Genomic DNA, 21,975 nt, shown 5'->3' with positions numbered 1-21,975 from the left:
CGCGCCAGAGTTGCCCGCCCCGCTGGTTTCCGAAGAATCCCGCCCCACAAGACAGAGGAGCAGAATTAGGCCACTCGGCCCATCGAGTCTGCTCCGCCATTCAATCATGGGCTGATATTTTCTCAACCCCTTTCTCCTGCCTTCTCCACATAACTCCGAATCCCCTTATTAATCAAGCACCTATCTATCTCTGCCTTAAAGACACTCAATGATTTGGCCTCCACAGCCTTCTGCGGTAAGAGTTGCACAGATTCACCACCTTCTAGCTGAAGACATTCCTCCTCATTTCTTTTTTAAAGGATCATCCCTTTAGTCTGAGATGGTGTACTGTGGTTCTAGATTCTCCTACAAATGGAAACATCCTCTCCACGTCCACTCTATCCAGGCCTCGCAGTATCCTGTAGGTTTCAATAAGTTCCCCCCCTCATCCTTCTAAACTCCAACGAGTACAGACCCAGAGTCCTCAGCCATTCCTCATACACAAGACCATAAGACATAGGAGCAGAATTAGGAGTATTGTAAAAGAATAAAGTATTGTAAAATATTCTAAAGATACAAACAACATAATGAAAATTACATTAGAAATAGGGCCACGAAGGGATGCACAAGCTAACTCACAGGTAATGACAGTGAAATAGCAAAAATAAGGCATAGTTAATTTGCTGCAACTTATAACCAGACGTGAACAACGGAACACAAGAATCAAAAAGGACATCAAGATATTTGATTGAGGATGGAGATAGATAATTGGAAAATTATACATATGATCTGCATGGACTGCATCCATACATATTCAGATGAGAAACAGATAGCAAAGGCATTAACATTCGTATATCAAAATTCATTTGAAAAGGATACAGTAGTGCCAGAGGACCGGTAGACATCACATTATTCCATTTTTTAAAAAAAATATTTTTATCAGGGTATTTGCAAGTTTTTATAATAATAATAACAATGCTATAAACAAGTTACAATAAACATTCCCCCCTCCCTCCCAATCTTCACACACCCTAACCATGAAACAACAATCCGGCCCTCTCCTCCCCCCACCCCACTTTGGAACTCTGCTTCTGCTGACATTTTAATTTTCCCCGAGAAAGACGACGGACGGCTGCCACCTCCGGGTGAACGCTAGCATTGACCCTCTTAAGGCGAACTTTATTTTCTCAAGACTGAGAAACCCAGCCATGTCACTAACCCAGGTCTCTACCTTCGGGGGCTTCGAGTCCCTCCATATTAATAGGATCCGTCTCCGGACTACCAGGGAGGCAAAGACCAAAACGTCAGCCTCTTTCACCCCCTGCACTCACGGCTCTGCCGACACTCCAAAGATCGCTACCTCTTTGAATACAGGAATTGGGACGTCTTGTTGAAGTTGTACAAGACATTGGTACGGCCACACTTGGAATACTGTGTGCAGTTCTGGTCACCCTATTATAGAAAGGATATTATTAAACTAGAAAGAGTGCAGAAAAGATTGACTAGAATGTTACCGGGACTTGATGGTTCGAGTTATAAGGAGAGGCTGGATAGACTGGGATTTTTCTCCCTGGAGCGTAGGAGGCTTAGGGGTGATCTTATAGAGGTCTATAAAATAATGAGGGGCATAGATAAGGTAGATAGTCAACATCTTTTCCCAAAGGTAGGGGAGTCTAAAACTAGAGGGCATAGGTTTAAGGTGAGAGGGGAGAGATTCAGAAGGGCCCAGAGGGGCAATTTCTTCACTCAGAGGGTAGTGAGTGTCTGGAATGTGCTGCCAGAGGTAGTAGTAGAGGCAGGTACAATTGTGTCTTTTAAAAAGCATTTAGATAGTTACATGGGTAAGATGGGTATAGAGGGTTATGGGCCAAGTGCGGGCAACTGGGACTAGCTTAATGGTAAAAACTGGGCAGCATGGACTGGTTGGGCCGAAGGGCCTGTTTCCATGCTGTAAACTTCTATGATTCTATGATTCTCAGGACTCGGCACCACCCGTGTTTTTAGCACCGTGGACACTGCCTTAGCAAAACCCTGCCAAAACCCTCGAAGCTTCGGGCATGCCCAAAACATGTGGACATGGTTTGCTGGGCTTCCCGCGCACCTTGCACACCTGTCCTCTACCACGAAAAACTTGTTCATCCAGGCCACAGTCATGTGTGCCCAGTGGACTACCTTGAATTGCATCAGGCTAAGCCTGGCACATGAAGAGGATGTATTAACCCTACTCAGGGCATCTGCCCACAGACCCGCCTCTATCTCTCCTCCGAGCTCGTCCTCCCACTTGCCCTGAAGTTCCTCCACCGGGGTTTCCTCCGCTTCCCAAAGCTCCTGGTAAATATCTGAAACCTTCCCCTCTCCCACCCAGGTACTGGAGACTACTCTGTCCTGTATCCCCCTTGGCGGCAGCAGCGGAAAGGCCAGAACCTGCCATCTCAAGAAGTCTTGCACCTGGAAATACCTAAACACATTCCCTGCTAGATCTTCAAATTTATCCACCAAGGCTGGGATGGGAGATCTATAAATAGATCTCCCATCCTTGTTCACCCGCTTGAAATAACCTTGTTCACCCGCTTGAAAAAGGCCTTTGGGATGAAGATGGGAGGCACTGAAAGACAAACAGTAATCTGGGGAGGACTGTCATTTTCACGGTCAGTACCCTCCCCAGTGATCGCGGGAGCATGTCCCATCTCTTAAAGTCCTCTTTCACTTGTTCTACCAGTCAGGATAAGTTTAACTTGTGCAGTGCCTCCCATCCCCAGGCCACCTGGATTCCCAGAAACCGAAAGCTCTTTCCTACCATTCTAAGCGGCAGCTCACCCAGTCTCTTCTCCTGCCCTCTTGCCTGAATCGCGAACATCTTGCTTTTCCCCCATGTTCAATTTATACCCAAAAAAATTGCCAAACTCCCCCAGGATTCACAATACTTCCCCCATCCCCTCCAACGGGTCTGAGATTATACAAGAGCAGGTCATCTGCGCAAAGCGAGACCCGGTGCTCCCCACCCCGACCCAGCCCTTTCCAGTTCCTAGAGGCTCTTAATGCCATGGCCAATGGCTCTATGGCCAGAGCAAACAGTAACGGGGAGAAGGGGCACTCTTGCCTCGTCCCTCAATGTAATTTAAAATACCCCGACCTCAGCCGGTTCGTACGCACACTCGCTACTGGTGCCTGATAGAGCAACCACACCCAGTCAATGAAGCCCTCACCAAACCCAAACCTTCCCAGCACCTCCCACAGATAATTCCATTCCACCTGATCAAAAGCCTTCTCGCATCCATCGCTACCACCACCTCCACTCCTTCGGAGGGCATCATAATAACATTTAAAAGCCTTCGAACATTGGCCTGGAGTTGCCTGCCCTTTACAAATCCCGTCTGATCTTCCCCCGTCTTCCTCGATCAGCCCCGGGACACAATCCTCTATCCTTGTGGCCAGTATCTTAGCCAGCAGTTTGGTGTCCACATTCAATAGAGAAATTAGCCTGTACGACCCGCACTGCCCCAGATCCTTCTCCTGTTTCAGGATCAATGAGATCGAGGCCTGCGACATTGTTGGGGGGAGGGCTCCCTTCTCTCTTGCTTCATTAAATGTCCTCACCAGCAGTGGGCTCAATATTTCTGAGAACTTCTTATAGAATTCCACGGGGTTGCTGTCAGTCCCCTGGGCCTTGCCCGACTGCATGCCCTCCAGCCCCTCGATTATTTCCTCAATCTCAATCGGGGCTCCCAGCCCTTCCACCAGGTCCTCCTCCACCCTCGGGAACCTCAATTGATCCAAAAACTGCCTCATCTCCTCCACCCCAGCCGGGGATTCCAACTCTCAATTTACTGTAAAAGTCATTAAACACCTCATTCATTCCCACTGGGTCCAGGACAATATTCCCACCTCTACTCTTTACTCTCCCTATCTTCCTGGCTGCCTCCCTTTTTCGGAGCTGCTGCGCTAACATTCTGCTAGCCTTTTCCCCATACTCATAAATTGCCCCCTTGCCTTCCTCAATTGTTCCACCTCTTTCCCTGTAGTCAACAGTCCGAACTCTGCCTGTAACCTCCGCCGCTCCCTCAGTAGCCCCGCGTCCGGGGCCTCCGAGTATCTCCTGTCTACCTGGAGTATCTCCTCAACTAACCTATCCCTCTCAGCCCGTTCCACCTTTTCTCTGTGGGCCCCGATTTGAGATTAATTCCCCTCTGACCACTGCCTTCAAAGCTTCGTCGCTGCAGACACCTCCCCGCATCATTGGTTTCCAGGTAGTTCTGGATGGACTTGTTCACCCGCCCACAGATCACTTTGTCTGCTAGCACCCCACAACCAGTCTCCACAGCAGATGTTGCCCTCTCTCCACACTAACCCATAGATCCACCCAATGTGGGGCATGATCCGACACTGCGATTGCCGAGTACTCAGTATCCACCACCCCCGGTATTAGCGCCCAGCTCAAAACGAAAAAGTCAATGCGAGAGTATACCTTGTGGACATGGGAGAAAAAGGAAAACTCCTTCGCCCTTGGCCGTGCAAACCTCCATTGGTCTACTCCCCCCATCTGTTCCATAAACCTTTCAATTCCTTTGCCACAGCAGGCCTCCTCCCTGTCCTGGATTTTGACTGGTCCAATTCCGGATCAAATGACTGTTAAAATCTCCTCCCATAATCAAGTTATGTGACCCCAAGTCTGGGATACTATCTAACACCCGCTTCATAAATTCCACATCGTCTCAATTCGGAGCATATGTTCACGAGTACCACCCGCACCCCCTCCAACTTCCAACTCACCATTATGTACCTACCCCTCTTGTCTGACACTATTCTCCCTGCCTCGAATGTCACTCGTTTATTGATCAAGATCACTACCTCCCTGGTCTTTGAGTCCAGCCCCGAGTGGGATACTTGGCCAACCCACCACTTTCTCAATCTCGTCTGGTCTATAACCTTTAGGTGTGTCTCTTGTAGCATTGCCACATCCGCCTTCAGCCCCCTCAAATGCACGAACACGCGAGACCTCGACCGGCCCATTCATCCCTCTGACGTTCCATGTAATCAGCCTGGTCGGGGGGGGGCTTGCTCTCCCTCCCCCCCCCTGACTAGTCATCACCCTTTTTAGGCCAGCCTCCAGCTCGCGCCCTTGGCCTCCTTGAGCCCCCCCACAGACATTCGCTGTTCCCGACCTCCCATTTGTCCCCTAGCAACAGTTCCTCCCTTCAGCAAAGCAGCTCCCCCCCCCCCCACCAATAGCACTAGAAACCCAACACCCCCCCCGCCCCAGTCAAGCTCCAGCTTAACACCTGTTCTCCCCCCACTGTGCTTCCGTGTGTCAGCTGACCCATGCTGACTTGATGGCACCTGCCCATTACACCAAACAGTCCATCTCCCCATTGTTCTCTCCCCTCTCCCCGCACTTGGACAAACATATTCAAAAGCATCACATTCCCCAGTAAACAATCAGAAAAAAATGAAAAAACAGCCACTTTAGAAAAAAAAACAGCCCCAGAAACCACCCCCGCCTTTAACCAGCTCCCTGCAAGACAAAGTTAACTTTAGCCATCAAAACAGCCCCATGTCACACATAACACTACTTATACAACTCAGCACAACAAATCGCCACGTCCGTACTCTCCAAGGCTTCAGTGTCTTTTAGTTCACCTCCAGTTTTTTTTCCTTTAATAAAAACTCCACACATCGTCTGGTGTTTCAAAGTAGATGTCCCGTTCCTCATGTGTGACCCACAGACGTGCTGTGTACAACATCCCAAACTTCACCCCCTTCTTAAAGAGGAGCGTTTTTGCCCGATTCAACCCAGCTCACCTTTTGGCCAAATCCGCGCCCAGGTTCTGATAAATGCGCAGCTCACAATTTTCATACTTGCTGCGGTTCTTTCTTGGCCTATCGCAGAACGTGTTCCTTGTCTAGGAATCGGTGTAAACATACCACCATCGCCCTCGGCGGCTCGTTCGCTCGGGGCATCTTCGCGAGGGCTCTGTGCGCTCTATCCACTTCCAGGGGCCGAGGGAACGCCTCAGCCCCCATCAACCTCTCCAGCATGTTCGTCACATAAGCCCTCGCATCCAATCCTTCACTGCCTTCAGGGAGGCCGACAGTTCTAATATTCTGCCTACTGGACCTGTTCTCCAGGTTCTCCAGCTTCTCCTGCATTCTTTTCTGGCGGTCATTCATCATCTCCACCTTGGTCTCCAGCACAGTTATATATTCCTCGTGCTCGGACACCTTTTTCTCCACCTCCTGGATTGCTCTTCCATGGCTCTCTTGATTCTTCTCTGACCACTTCAGGTCCAGCGTGTCCTTCAGCTTGACGAAGCAATCTTCAAAAAACGTCACCAGCTGCTCCATTGACCACTGTGCCGTCTCCCCGCGGCCCTTGCTCTCCTGCGTTGCCAACTCTGCTCACATCTTCCTTGTAGGACTTTGTCTTCTCACACGGCCACTTCTGGTCCAATTCTCCATACATTGGAGAGGGATTTCTCCTAATTATCTCACTCTTACAGATTTATCCCATAAAATCTGGGGGAAAACGGTGGAAAAACGTCCAAAAGTCCGTCACAGGCAGGAGATATCAAATGTGCGACCTACTCCTCCATGGACATCACCGGAAGTGACATCGCATTCTTCCTACCAGGGAACTATAGACCAGTTAGTTTAACAAAGATATATTGAATCTTTGCTTGAAAATGGAAAACAAAAACATATAGAAATCAAAAATAGAAGACTTCAAAAGGAAAGGTTATGGTTGACCAGCCATTGAATTATTCTGAAGTTACAAAAGAGTAGACAAGGGTAATGCAGCTGATTTACATGGTGATTCAAAAGGCTTGTGATAAGGTACAACACCATAGGCTCATGGATAAAATTTATGGGGTGGCACGGTGGTGCAGTGGTTAGCACTGCTGCCTCACGGTGCCAAGGACCCGGGTTCGATCCCGGCCCCGGGTCACTGTCCGTGTGGAGTTTGCACATTCTCTCCGTGTTTGCGTGAGTCTCACCCCCACAACCCAAAGATGTGCAGGGTAGGTGGATTGGCCATGCTAAATTGGCCCTTGAATTGGCAAAAAGAATTGGGTACACTAAATTGATTTTTTTTTTTAAAAATGGGGCAGGACTGAGGCAAAATACAACAACGCGCTAAAATAGGATTCACAGTATAGACAGACAGAGAAGGTATTTCCACTTGTGGGAGAGTCCAAAACGTGTGGTTATAAATGGGCTTCCGGTGACGGCGGGCGGGAGGCAGCCGCACATTGGAGGGCTCCCGTTCGGGAACGGCATTTTCGCGGAGTAACGCCCGGCCCTAGGGCCAACGACGGCAGTAAAAGTCGGGGGATAGCGCAAGGAGAAGGAGGATGTTGAATATCACCCAAAAAAACGGCCCGGAGAAAAGCGGCTGAAAGTCCGTTGGAGAGGGGAAAGGTCACCGCGGGGTCAACAAAGAAAATGGAGGCTGGAGCACCAGGGGAGGCCGCAGTGTTTACGGCTGAAGAACTAACTAAGGTGATGGCTGCGGAATTCCAAAAGCAGTTGGCGCAGATTGAGAAATGTATGGAGATGGTGAGGAAGGAGATGAGGGAGGTTTTGAATGTGCTGGTGGAGGAGGCGGTTTCTCCGGTGAAGACGGCGGTGGCGAGCGCAGTGGCGGAGGTGCAAGAGCAAGGGGAGGCGCTGAAGGAAGTGGAGGAGACATTATTGCAGCACGGTGATCAACTTGCCTCGATGGGGAAGGAGATGCGGAAGGTGATGGACACGAACAAGAATCTGAGGAAAAATGGAAGATCTGGAAAACAGATCCAGGCGACAGAATTTGAGGGTCGTGGGGCTTCCCGAAGGAGTTGAAGGACCGAAGCCGACTGAGTATTTCGCCGCGATGCTGGCAAAACTACTGGGGGAGGACCCCTCCCGATATGAACTGGATCGGGCTCATCGGTCGTGGAGGCCTGTACCAAAGGCGTGTGAGCCGCCAAGGGCAGTGACTCTGTGCTTCCGTAGGTACAGTGTGAAGGAGAAGGTCCTGAGCTGGGCCAAACAGAAGCGGGTGGTGCAATGGGCTGGAGCTGGTATACATGTATACCAGGACTTTACGGTGGAGCTGGCGAAGAGGCGGGCTGCCTTCAACCGGGTGAAGAGGGCACTGTACATTAGCAAGGTGCAGTGCGGCATTGTATACCCAGCGAAGCTGAGGGTGACTTACAAGCTCAGTGACTTTTATTTTGGAACGGCGGAAGCAGCAGAGGAGTTTGCGAAGGCAGAAGGACTGTGGCAGAACAGACAAATTGAGGAATGGTCATGTGCCGATGTAACCTCATGACTGTATTTTCTTCTATTTTTTTTTGTATCACTGCGCGCGGGTGTAGAGGCTAAAGGAGCCAATGTTGCATATATTTGGACAAGGGAAGGGACGGGACTTTCACTCGAAAGGAGGGCTCTTTGGGGTGTAGGTGGATACGTGGGGTTTGTGTGCTAAAAGGGGATCTTTGGGCTTTCCTAGGACCGGGCAAGGGGGAAAGGGACCCAGGCGGGGGCCTCCACGCTGGCCGGTTTAAGCCGGCCAGTGAACAGGAGTGAGGTGGGGGGAGGGGCTGCAGCCATCGGAGCCTGACAGAACAGGGTCCGAGTGGTCTAGCCGGGGTGGAAAGTTGGGGGGTGGGAACCGAGGTTGGGGGAGGGAACCGAGGTTGGGAGGAGGAGTTTTACAAGAGGCATTGGACGGGAGGAGCTGGAGACTTTGGGGGGGGGGGGGGGGGGGGGGGGGGGTACAACTTTGGGGTATCATGTACGGTACTCTCTTAGAGGCTGGATGGCGTTGGTTGGGGGGGTGGGTGGGTGGAGAGCCGTGTAGATTAAGGGTGACTACGGGTAATCCCGGATTCTTTTCTGTCATTTGTTTGTGTAAACAGGCGGGTTGAGGTTTGGGGGTTGGTGGGCGGATGGGATCGTTGTTATTATGGGGATGGACATAGCTTGTTGATCATTGTTTATTGTTGATGGGTGTAAATGTGGGAGAAAACGTGAAAAAGGAGAATAAAAATATTTTTAAAAATAAAATGAAAAATAAATACAAGATAGTTAATAGAACTAATAAAGAATCCAGAAGACACTCTTCACTCAAGAGCGGTGAGACATGCAACTCTCTACTGTTCTCCCAGTGTCTGCTCGGGTTTCCTCCGGGTGCTCCGGTTTCCTCCCACAGTCCAAAGACGTGCAGGTTAGGTGGATTGGCCATAATAAATTGCCCTTGGTGTCCAAAAGAGGTCAGGAGGGTTTATTGGGTTACGGGGATAGGGTGGAAGTGAGGGCTTAAGTGGGTTGGTGCAGACTTGATGGGCTGGATGGCCTCCTTCTGCACTGTAAGTCCTATGTTATGAAGTGATTCACGTAAATAGCATAGATCCATTAATGGGAAACTAGAAAAGTACATTGGACATCAAGGAATAGAAAGACAGGTTGATAGGGTGAGATGAAGCAGATAAAAGTGGGAGGAGACGTGTGTGGAGCAGACATGTCAGCTGAATGACCGGATCTTGCGCTGTATATTCTGTGCAACTCCAAGCATAATGAACTATTCACAAAATACAGCATTTCATTGGACTAATCAACAGGCATTCAATACATTAAAAAATATTTTAACAGGGCAATATCTAGAAGATACTTCTATGGTACTTGAATGCTAAAAAAGAGAAATGTGATATTTTTCCAGTGCTCTGCTCATTCAGATCAAGTATTTACAAATTAGATTTAAGCTAAACATCTCTTTAATGCTTGAATAGTGTGACACATTGCAACTGCACCTAACATTACTGGGGGGGCGACTGTTGTGGCGTGTAGGTGGTGGTCGCATGCTTGGGTGCACCTGCCAGAGTTGTCTTTTTTAGGGGAAGGTCGGAGGCAGTTCAATGATGTCAAAAACCGAAAGAACAACCCAGGGAAAAAGGGAGCGAGCTAAAGTCCACATTCAAACGTGGCGAGGAGTTCAGCAGGAGAGAAGATGGCGGGAGGGAGCTTGCCGGGTTGGGACCGCGCCCACCGCAGTGGAAAAGATGGATGAAGTGATGACTGGATTTGGATTTTTTTTATTGTCACTGAGGCACAGTGAAAAGTATTTTTCTGCGAGCAGCTCAACAGATCATTAACTATATGAAAAGAAACTAAAAGAAAAGTACATAATAGTGCAACACTAGGTACACATTGTAACTACATAAACACCAGCATTGGGTGAAGCATACAGGGGCATAGTGTTAATCAGGTCAGTCCATAAGAGGGTCATTTAGGAGTTTGGTAAAAGTAGAGAAGCTGTTTTTGAGTCTGTTCGTGCGTGTTCTCAGACTTTTGTATCTCCTGCCCAATGGAAGAAGTTGGAAGAGTGAGTAAGCCAGGTGGGAGGGGTCTTTGATTATGTTGCCTGCTTTCCCCAGGCAGAGGGAGATGTAGACAGATGAGAGGCAGGTTCGTGTGATGGATTGGGCTGTGTTCACAAGTCTCTAACTAGGAAGTTTGAGCAACTGTTCTCAAAGCATTTTGAAAGGCATCGGACAGATATGATGACCTCGCTTCGGGAGTGGGTGGGTGAAACCCTTGTCCCGATGAGAAGGGTGTTGGCGAAGACTTAAGGCATTATCGCAGCATAGTGACCAGTTCACCTCGATAGGGGAGGGTGTCGGAAATCAACAGAGGGCTGAGAGTCAAAGTAGAGGACCTGGCGAACAGGTTGCAAAGGCAGAACTTGAGGATTGTGGGTGTGCCTGAGGGGCTAGAGGGCCAGAGGCCTAGAGAGTACTTTGCTGAGATGCTTGCAAATTGATGGGAGAGGGGAAGGACCCCTCCCACTACAGATTGGACAGGGTCCACCAGGGGGAAAGAGAGAGAAGATGGCCATGGCTAGTAGGAAGGACATGAGGGTGAGATACTCCGGTCAGAGCAGATAGTGAATACTCGTTTTTTTCGCTGATGCACAAGGTGGACTCGAGGATCGACTTTTTTTGTGGTGGGGAGGGTGGGGTGAAGGCAGAGTATTCAGTGGTCGTGATATTGGACCATGCTCCGCAATGGATGGATGTGGTCTTGGAGAAGGGTCCAGCCAGAGGCTGGCGTGAAGACTAGATGTGGGTTAGATGGCAGACCCAAATGTTTGCACTAAAATTGGGAAGGTGATTGAGGAGTATGTGGGGTTTAACCAGAATGGGGAGTTTTCGCTGTTGGTGGTCTGGGAGGTGTTGAAGGAAGTAATGAGGGGCAAGGACATTTCATTCAAGGTGAAGGTGGATACAGAGCACGGGCGGAGCAACAGTGGTTGATAGCGGATATTTTTAAGGTAGATGGGAGGTACGCATAGGTCCTGGAACCTTTGGCGAGGAGGAAGGAGTTGCAGGCGAAGTTTGATCTTTCCACTGGGAGGGTGGTCCAGCAGCTGAGGCAAGTGAGGTGGTGGTGGGGGGGGGGTTCTTTGACTATGGAGAGAGAGCCAGTCGATTGCTGGCAGGTCAGCTCCATCGGATGGCGGCAGTGGGAGAAATTGTGCAGATTAGGGATGGGACGGGTGGGTTGGTAGTGGCACCAGAATAAGTGAATAAATGTTTGAAGGCCTCTATGGGAACTTGTATAAGTCAGAGTCGCTGGAGGATGAGACAGATATGAGGGAGTTTCTAGAATGCCCGGATGTGGGGGAGGAGAGGGCGGGATTGGATGAACCAATGGGTGTAGAAGTAGTGCAGGGAGCGATAGTGAAGATACAGTCAGGTAAGGCACCGGGGGCCGGATGGGTTCCCGGTGGAATTTCATAAGAAATTCAAGGGTAAGTTGGCACCGCTGATGGTAGAAATGTTTGAAGATGCGAAGGTTAGGGGAGAATTGACAGAAGATGTGGAAGGCATCTCACTATTACTTAAAAAATGAAACGGATCCAGTAGAGTGTGGGTTGCACAGGCCCATTTCTCTACGAAACATGGATGCTAAGATATTGCGAAGGAGTTGGTGCTTAGGTTGAAGGAGTGCCCACCGAAGGTGGTTGGGGAGGATCAGATGGTGTTCATTAAGAGCAGGCAGCTGTCGTTGAATGTGCGACAGCTGCTGAATGTGGTTCTTTCTCCGTCAGAAGGAAGAAAGCTGGAGATGGTGGCGTCGGTGAGGGATATAATGAGGCTGCTAAGGAGTTTCGGGGCTCAAGCTGAATCTAGGGAAAAGCAAATATTTTGTGGTGTCTTCGCCAGGCGCTGGGGGGGGGGGGCTGCCATTCCAGGTAGTGCGAGAGGAGGGAAGAAAGTAACGAGAGTGGGGTGGGGGGGGAAAGAGAACGAGAGGTGGGCCGGGAGAAATTTCAGCGCAGTCGCTTATTCCTATCATTTATCTACAGCCCTTAGTGCAAATGTACATGTCTAGCTCCTGGGTATTGTAGAAAATTTGACTAGCTATAATGGTTACCATAGCCAACCATTCAGCTAGAAAGGCTCATGCACTTCAAATACTGATACTTACAGAAGGTAACAGAGGATGACAGATTCTGACAGAAAACATAACTTAGCAAACAGCCAACACTTTCAGGAAAGGAAGATACAAAAGGGAGTTTCAAATGGAAATCCTGTGAGTAAAATTAGTGTGCCTACTTTTACAATTCAACTGCAAGTTAATATATAAATCAAGTTATTTTCAGGTTTTCAAAGAAATCTGGGAAAGTTCTTCATTAACTATCACAATTGCTTTAAAAGGAATTGTAAGATGATGAACAAAATACAATAAGTTTAGCAAAGCATACAATACCTGCAAATTCAAATGATGGTAAATGCCACAAAGAAATAATCTAGTAGGAATACAGGACACTTCCTTCTAACAGCACATGACTCCTCTCGGAGACCACAGGACACAACATTTGTAATAGTTCCTAAAATACAGTTCACATACCTCTGACCAAACATCAATGTCGTTTTAGTCTCTGCTTCATTGTAGGACGATGGAGAGCAGCAAATAACTATTGTAGTCCTGCAGTTACCACCCAGAGAATCCTGTAAAATTCTGGTCATTTTGCTGTCACGGTATGGTATATATGTCTAAAAGAATAACCAAGGTTTTAAAAGCATTCTTCATGTACAAACCTATCAACGTTTGTATGCCTATGAGCCTATTTTTTGACTGCAATTGGAATTGGTATAGAACAATGGAACATACAGTGCAGAAGGAGGCCATTCAGCCCATCGAGTCTGCACCGACCCACTTAAGCCCTCACTTCCACCTTATCCCCGTAACCCAATAACCCCTCCGAACCTTTTTTGGTCACTAAGGGCAATTTATCATGGCCAATCCACCTAACGTGCACGTCTTTGGACTGAGAGGGGAAACTGGAGCACCCGGAGGAAACCCACGCAGACACGGGGAGAACACTTGACATATATAGCACTTGACATTGAAAAAAATCCTATGGCACTTCGTAGAGAAGAAACAAAAAAATGTTAACACATTTCAGCCTTTGAGGGGCAGTGGGCAAGGTGATTCAGTTGGCAAATTGAGCTTTCTGGAAATCTTTATGGGGGAGTAGTTGCCTATAGTGAAAGGATCCGTGGTTGGAGGAAGTGGCAGCACAGGGATGCAAGGCCGCAGGATGTTACACTGGCTCAACAAGGAAGGCTAGAGGGATTTGTAAATAAGGATCTTAAATTTGATGCAAATGTGAAAGCTGGGAACCTGTGAAGGCTGCTATGAACAGGAGTGATGTGAGAGTGGAATTCAGTGCAGTTCAAGGCATACACACAATAGGACAGAGTTCAAATTCTGGGTCAAAGATTATGAATAATCTATTAGCTTAATGGTTTCAAATTGTCAATAACTCAAGACAACCAGCAGTCAGGTTATTAAAAAAGCATGCAATAAAAGACATAGGTCCAGATAGTTTAATGTGCTTTGTTGATTCTCCTCCATATATTGCACGTTCTATGGAATTGTCTTGCATTTAAATTTCCTCGGAATAAAAATAAATGGAAATACAACTGAGAAGTCTCAAATTGGTGGATTGATTCTATGTCATCTTGGTAAAATTTCAAAGACATGTACAGAAAAATTTTGATCTGTTAGGATTGACACAAATACTATGTTCAATACTCACGCTGGATTCTGCTAGAGAAGCAATGACATTCCCCAGTGCTGACAAAGACTTGTTGATATTCTTGGCTTCATCTAGTACAGACCCTTCTGCTCCAGTTTTACTGACCTTAATGGATTTTCAACAGAAGAAACAAACATATCATAGCATTACTACAATAATCTCCAGATTTTAATAATACAATTTCCCCTTTCTTTCACTTTTCTTACTGCCATACACAAACCAGAATGGAAGGTCAGACCAGATAGATTATTTTATAAATACCACCTAGAAGCATAAAATCGGAGTAGAGTAAATCCCTGCAGTTCAATGTGGTAATGGTGCTTTCACATTGCTGTAGCTGTTTGATATATGTAAATGGCTTGCTAGGCCATTTTAGAAGACTGCAAAGGGTCAATCACAGCGTGGGACTGGAGTCACAAATGGGCCTGACCAGGTAAGAAGAGCAAGGTTTCTTCCGTAAAGGACACTCAGTGAAACAGCTGGGGCTTTTAAAAACAATCTAATTGCTGTAGAGATGACCACAAAGCTATCAGCTTTTATTTTCCAGATTTTAACCAAATTCAAATTCTTTAAACTTGAATTCTGAATTCAGTCCAGGCCATTGAAATACAGGAACATTGTGAAAGTCACATATCTATAATAAGAAATATGGCTGTGGTATGCCAACATTTCTTTCTGAATGGAATCAATAAATCTATGAATCAAGTTTCCAAAAGGACAACAGCACTCAATAATCATTGCCAGGAACTGTATTATGATGGAAATTCACTTTAGTTACAAGCTTTGGGAGACAGTGTGTTTACTAATTTTGTTTAATTTTTATTTAGAGGGCAATAGTAAATGAATTAACCAACTTGCTGTTCTGTCCTAGCTTTGTGTCACAGTTCTACTACGATGCTTGCCAATCTGATTTCAGGGCCCAAACTGAACTATCTTGCGCTTTTCAAAAGTATGTTAACTTAAAGAAACTATTCTCGGGATGTGGGCCTCGCTGGTCGGCCAACGTTTATTGTTCATCCCCAATTGCCCTCGAGAGATGGTAGTGGGTCACTTTTTTCATATAGAGCTGAATTGGTAGCTAGGTCATTTAGGGCCAGTTAAGAGTCAACCACATTTCCGGTGGGTCTGGAGTCACACATAGACCTGTTTCGGCAAGGACTGAAAGATTACTTTCCCTAAAGGACACTGGTGAATAAGCAAAAATGTATTTTTTACAATTAAGGAGCAATTTAGCGTGGTCAACCCACCTGCCCTACATATCTCTGGATTGTGGGGGTGAGATCCATGCAAACACAGGGAGAATGTACAAACTCCAAACGGTCAGTGACTCGGGGCCAGGATCGAACCTGGGTCCATGGTGCGGAGAGGCAGCAGTGCAAACCACTGTATCACCCGAATAAGTGCAAATCTATTAAAACCTATTGTAGAATTACGTTGCCTACATCTCATGTCCTTTCAAAACTAAATCAATTAATTTGCCAAAGTCAGCGTTTCCATTTGGTACACAAACATCTTTCACTTGATTGCTTCTGCGTCATTACCTTCTTGGATGCTTGGGACTCCCAACAGCATATAGTAGTCAACACGACTTGGCATGAATTAGCTTTGCTGCTCAAGTATTCTTTTCAATCTTACAAATATGAATTAGGAGCAGTAAGCCACTTGACCCCTTGAGTCTGCTTTGCCATTCAACACAATCGTGGCTGATCTGACTGTGTCTCCCGACTCCACATTCCCACCTACCCCTGATAAACTTGGACACCCTTGTTAAGTCAAGAATCTATTTACCTCTGCCTTAAAAACATGCAATGATTTTGCCTTCACCGCTCTCTGGGAAAGAGCGATTTCAATACCAACTCTGATAGAAAAAATGTCTAATCTCGACCTTAAATGGGATACTCTATTTTTAAACTGCGTCCCTGGGAAACTCCTTTCAGAATCCACCGTCTAGTCTGCTCAGGATCTTATGTTTCAATGAATTCACCTCATTCTTCTACCCAATGGATACAGACCTAGTCTGTTCATCCTTTCCTAACAAGATAACACCCCTACCCCCAATCCCAATTATCAGTCGCGTGAACCTTCTCTGAATTCCTTCAAAAGCATTTATAGCCTTTCTTAAATGAGAGTAAATTGTATATGGTACTCCAGAAGTGTCTTACCAAAGCCCTGTACAACTGTAGCAAAACATCCCTACTTTTATATTTCAGTCCCCTCAATGACAACATTGCATTTGCCTTCTGAATCAGTTGCTCTACCTGCATACTAACTTTTTGTGATTCATGTACCAAGACATCCAGATCCCTCTGTACCTCAAAGTTTGCAATCTCTCCGCATTTAAAGTATGGCACTTTAAAAGGACATTCAGTCTTACCTTCTCACTACCTGCCAAGTCAACCAGATAAAGTTTGCCACTTAGCTTCTGCTCTGTTGCAGTGTTTTCTTGTTTGACATTAATAAGAAAGATACTGTGGCTACGTGAGCTGTGTTCATTCATATCTGAAACAGACAGAGGCTGCTGATTAAAAATGTGCATTTTGTCCAGTCTCTAATGCAAAAATTACAGGGTAGCCTAGTTTCATTTCCCACTTTTGGGTATCCTATTTTTCAGAGCTGTTGCAAAGCCAGTAAGTGAACAATTATAACCAAAGGTTGATCTTCTTTTGGCACGGTGTTATCTTTTAAGTTTATAAGCTTCAGATGATGCACGATACAGAGATCATTAGAAAGTGGATTGAGAGGGAAAAAGAACAGTACTCTTCTCGAGGCATTGCAGATGTAATTTTGTAAAATAAGTAACTTCTATTTACAAATCTGCAGAGTTTTCATGCAGTCACAAATGCATCAGAGGGGGAGTGATTTAAAATACCAGCAAACTTTAATAGAAGTTGTTAAATTATCTGTAATAGAGAAATTCAAAAACATATAGTACACACAAACGTTAGGCTTGGGGAGAATATCAAGCTAGTGAAAATTTATTTAGTTGTCACACAACATTACAAAAATGGTTTCCAGGTGCATTGATCAGGGCTCAAAATCAACTCCTTTAACTTTTTCAAAACTTGAATTTAACTGCTGTACAAGTGGAGATCTGAAAATTACTGTCTATTTTATTAGTACATAAAATTAGGAATAACAGTGGGCTATACATTGCCACAAGCCTGCACAACCAAGCAATAAGACTATGGAATCTTCTGCCTAAACTTAACTTTACTGGGCGATCCCCATATCCCTCTATTTCCTTAGTGCTCAAAAATGTACTGATCTCAGTCTTGAATATACTCAATGACTGAGCATCCGCACCAAGTAGAAAATTCATGGACAGCGACACTCGGATCACACGCAAACCAATATTCGTAGATATAGATAGGTTTTGGGGGTTTGCACTACAGCATCTCAACAAGGCTCCTTCAATAGCACCTTTCAAACCTGTGATCTCGACCACCTAGAAGGGCATGGAACAGCAGACTCAATAGAATGCCACCACCTGCAAGACCCCGCCAAGCCACATACCTGGAACTATGTTGCCGGTCCTTTATTGTTGCTGGATCAAAATCTTGGAACTACCTTCCTAACAGCATTGCAAGTTTGCCAACGCCACAGACTGTAGCAGTTCAAAGTGATGGCTCATTAGCACCATCTCAAGGGCACTAAGGGATGGGCAACAAATGCTGGACGAGCCTGCAATGCCCACATCCCATGAAAGACTTTTTTAAAAATCAGCCACTTCATCAGTTTACACATTTTACAGCTGCTTTGCATCCTTACAGCTTACTTCTCTATCTAATTTTGCATAGTCAGTAAAATTCGATATAACACACTCCATCGCTTCACTTAAATCACTGATATAGATTGTAAACAGTGGAGGCCCAGACACTGATCCTTTCAGAATCCCACTAGTTACATCTTGCTGACCCAAAATTACCTGTTTATTCCTACTCTGCCTTATAACCAACCAATCCTCATTCCAAGATCATTATCATTGTCAATCGTATGAGCTTCAATCCTGTGCAATGCCTTTTGAAATTCTAAATATACTACATCCACTAGCTCCCATTATCTACACTGGGAGTTTTGTTAAACTAAACTCATTTAGTGAACTTGGCCTTTATCACTCGTAATTATCTGTGTGGTCTAAAGTCAATTATTTGGTAAACAACCAAATTTTAATCTGTTCCATATATCCTGCTCTGTGGGCACCTTCATACATTAAATGAAACTTCCTTCTTACACATTTATAATGAAACTTACACATAATCTACAGCAGAAATTCTGGTGCTGTTGGTCCCCCGTAATTATTTTAGATGAAAAACCTAGAGATTGATACAAAGTGACTGCTCTTCAATCAATGTTAAACAGGAATGACAGAACAGAGGCCACTTGACAGATTTGAACTGTGCTGATACAAGCTTCACATTGTAGCTATGCATTAACACCAATTCCCAGCTCTTTTATCTGCCCCTTGTATTCATAATAAGAATTCTAGTTTACATTTTCAATAACCATGTTCCACAATCTTTTGCACGAAAAATAAATTGTCTAATCTTTTCATGGCCTCCTTCTGCACTGTAAATTCTATGATTTTACTTCTAGCACTAATTGTGATTTAACGCCTCTCCTTTGCAATGCATCAACCATTGAAATAATCCTTCCACCTCAAAAGGTAACAGTAAAAGTAAATGACCTGATTTATACTTTTAACAAACCTAGAGCTTAGAGGTCGGTTGAGCCAGATATTCAATTTTGTTGAAGACGAAGATATGTAGAGCAAGGTGATCTCCTTAACATAGCTAGCTACAGACCAACTGTTTTTACAATTGATATTTCACAATAAATGAAAGATAGACGGGGGGGGGGGAAGACACGAAAGAGAAAAGGTTCTTATTTCTTATCTAATTAAATCAATCACCAAAAACGAGATGCAATGGTTCAAGGAGACCCCACGTCTAAATTATTTTTACATGACTGACAGAAGTCTTGATCAAAACACACAAGTACAAAACTCCACTAGCTCTGCAAGTGTATTTTTAAAACATTTTTGCCAAATTTAGTTCCACAAAACTGCAGATTTAAAATCAATCACAACCTCTCAACACTACAATGTTGCACACGCACACGTGATTGTTTGGTTCTAACTTAACACAATGTTAGCTAGACTTACTTGTAACTGCTACATGTCTGTTGGACTTTCCTTCATCAATTGTATCCATGACCTCATCAGGACTGCAGACAAACCGCTCAGTACAGCCCTATACCAGGAGAACAAAAAGAAACAAAGGCGAGTCTTGCAAACAAAATATTATATAATGGGAAATGCATCTTTGGTACCTTTTACTTACCTTCACATAAGGAACTCTATTTTTATCTTCATGGACAGAGAGATTAGTCTTGGACACTGCAAACATAAAGGAACAATGTTTTATCTCAATTCAATAGTTCCTGTAATTAAGGTTACATCAAAATATAATATTCAACCACATACTTAAATCCCTTTCTCTTTCATCTGGATTTGTTTTCCCCAAGTTTCTTCTTCGTGGAACATATTTTGACTGTATTCAAAATGCTCTTCGTTAAAGACAGCTCATTGTTCAATTAGTTTCACCTGCTAATCTTTTGATTCTAATTTCTGGGCCAGATCCGTTCTTACCCCATTGAAGTTGGCTTTTCCCCAGTTAATGATTCTTATTCTAGATAGCTCCCTGTGCAATTCCATAACCAACCTAAACTTTATGATGCAACGTTCATAGTCACCTAAATGTTCCCCTACTAACACTTGATCCACTTGGCCCACCACATTCTCAAGAAACAGGTCCACCAATGCCTCCTTTTTTGTTGTACTGGAATGCTGTAGAAAATTCTCAACACACTCTAGGAATTCTGCCTCTGCCTCGGTCCTTCCTGTTGTAAGATTTTGATAATTCTACGAAATTTTTAGGGTTTGTTGTTGGTTTTCAACATCAACGTATTTACCAACAACATTCATGGATTTTATTCTTTAGCAACAAGTTAAATAGTTCAGTTTGAATTTCTGTTAGTGAGACAATTGGCAATCAAGACAGGTGGGATTCATTATAGAATAGCCAAATTTAGCCCACAAAATCGTACAACATCCCCTCACCCTTAATAACAAGAAATATATTAAGGATGCCAGGAAGCAGCAGTTCAAGAGGCCGCAGAGACACCAAAAACTGCAGCAAGGGACAGGAGTAGCAAGCAAGCGGATCAGCAGACCCACGAGGCGAGGGGCCCCTGGCCACCCCGAGAGGGGGAGACTGGCGACCTGAAAAACGAGCACCCACCACACCCCTGGCCAGGCGATGGATTGAAAACAGGCCTCACCAGGGAACTGAAGGAGATGAGAGATGATATTAAGGACGAATAAAGGTGGCAGTCAAGGTGGCAGTGGTGGAGTGGGAAAGAGATTGGAGGCCCAGGGGAGCACAATAAAGGAGTTGGAGAAAGCCTTGATGGACCAGAGCAACTGAATTGTTATCCTGGAGGCCAAATTAAAAGGTTGGTGGCGACCCAGAGGAGCCTGAAGCGAAAGGTGGAGGACCAAGAAAATTGGTCGAGGTGGCAGAACATCATAGTGGGCCTGCCAGAGGGAATCGAGGGCAGGTACCGACCAATTGCTTGGCCCAAAATAATTTCCTGACTATAATTTAGTTTCACCATCCGTATTCCTTTACACATTTTTCTTTTCATGGAAAAACCTGTTTCAATACACAAAATTTGTTTTGATGTTTGGTCAACATTCCATGCAAGTAAAGTCAAAGTGATGTGGAGGTGAATATCAAGATAGCTTCTCATTATGTTCACTTCTACCAATGTTAACTACATTAATTGTTTATGCAAAAATACTCAGATGAACGGAGATAAAATAATTAGTAGTCTTAGAATCATTTTTTTAAATAACCAGCTGATCTTAAAATGGTGTACAGGTATCAAGGCCTACGCTTACCCGTTAAAATCTTTCAAACAGTTTATACAGCGAAGAAATATTCGAAGAGTTATGGTAAAATTGTGTAAAAGCAAAACTAAAGTAGTGCTACAAAATCTGATGGTTATGTGTGACCTTATAAGCAATCTGTTATCTATTTAAAAAAAAAAAAAAATATTTTATTGAAAATTTTTGGTCAACCAACACATTACATTGTGCATCCTTTACACAATATTATAACAACACAAATAACAATGACCTATTTTATAAACAGAAAATGAATAAATAATAAATAACAAAAATGAAAACTAACCCTAATTGGCAACTGCCTTATCACAAGTAACACTCTCCAAAAATATAATTTAACAGTCCAATATATAATTATCTGTAGCAACGACCTATACATATTATACAGTATATATTAACAACCCTGAGAGTCCTTCTGGTTCCTCTCCCCCCCCCTCCCCCGATCCTGGGCTGCTGCTGCTGCCTTCTTTTTCCATTCCATCTATCTTTCTGCGAGGTATTCGACGAACGGTTGCCACCGCCTGGTGAACCCTTGAGCCGACCTCCTTAGAACGAACTTAATCCGCTCTAGCTTTATAAACCCTGCCATGTCATTTATCCAGGTCTCCACCCCCGGGGGCTTGGCTTCTTTCCACATTAGCAATATCCTGCGCCGGGCTACTAGGGACGCAAAGGCCAAAACATCGGCCTCTCTCGCCTCCTACACTCCCGGCTCTTGTGCAACCCCAAATATAGCCAACCCCCAGCTTGGTTCGATCCGGACCCCCACTACTTTTGAAAGCACCTTTTTCACCCCCCTCCAAAACCGCTGTAGTGCCGGGCATGACCAAAACATATGGGTATGATTCGCTGGGCTTCTTGAGCACCTCGCACACCTATCCTCCACCCCAAAAAATTTACTGAGCCGTGCTCCAGTCATATGCGCCCTGTGTAATACCTTAAA

General features: G+C 45.2%; 1 protein-coding gene across 2 annotated transcripts in view; it reads right to left on the bottom strand.

Annotated features, from left to right (window-relative positions):
• LOC140424849 (kinesin-1 heavy chain) overlaps positions 1-21,975 on the bottom strand; it is a 176,284-nt gene that overhangs the window by 51,129 nt on the left and 103,180 nt on the right. For both annotated transcript variants that reach the window (XM_072508347.1, XM_072508346.1), the window contains exons 6-10: positions 19,405-19,460; positions 19,227-19,314; positions 16,440-16,564; positions 14,066-14,170; positions 12,871-13,016 (exon numbers count right to left, since the gene is read on the bottom strand). In XM_072508347.1, the coding sequence (XP_072364448.1) occupies positions 12,871-13,016; positions 14,066-14,170; positions 16,440-16,564; positions 19,227-19,314; positions 19,405-19,460 (520 nt within the window). The remainder of the gene's footprint in view (positions 1-12,870; positions 13,017-14,065; positions 14,171-16,439; positions 16,565-19,226; positions 19,315-19,404; positions 19,461-21,975) is intronic.

The sequence above is a fragment of the Scyliorhinus torazame genome, chromosome 6 (genome assembly GCF_047496885.1).
Source record: "Scyliorhinus torazame isolate Kashiwa2021f chromosome 6, sScyTor2.1, whole genome shotgun sequence".
Lineage (NCBI taxonomy): Eukaryota > Metazoa > Chordata > Chondrichthyes > Carcharhiniformes > Scyliorhinidae > Scyliorhinus > Scyliorhinus torazame.
The sequence above is the reverse complement of the archived record's forward strand: the minus strand, read 5'-3'. Positions and strand labels throughout refer to the sequence as shown.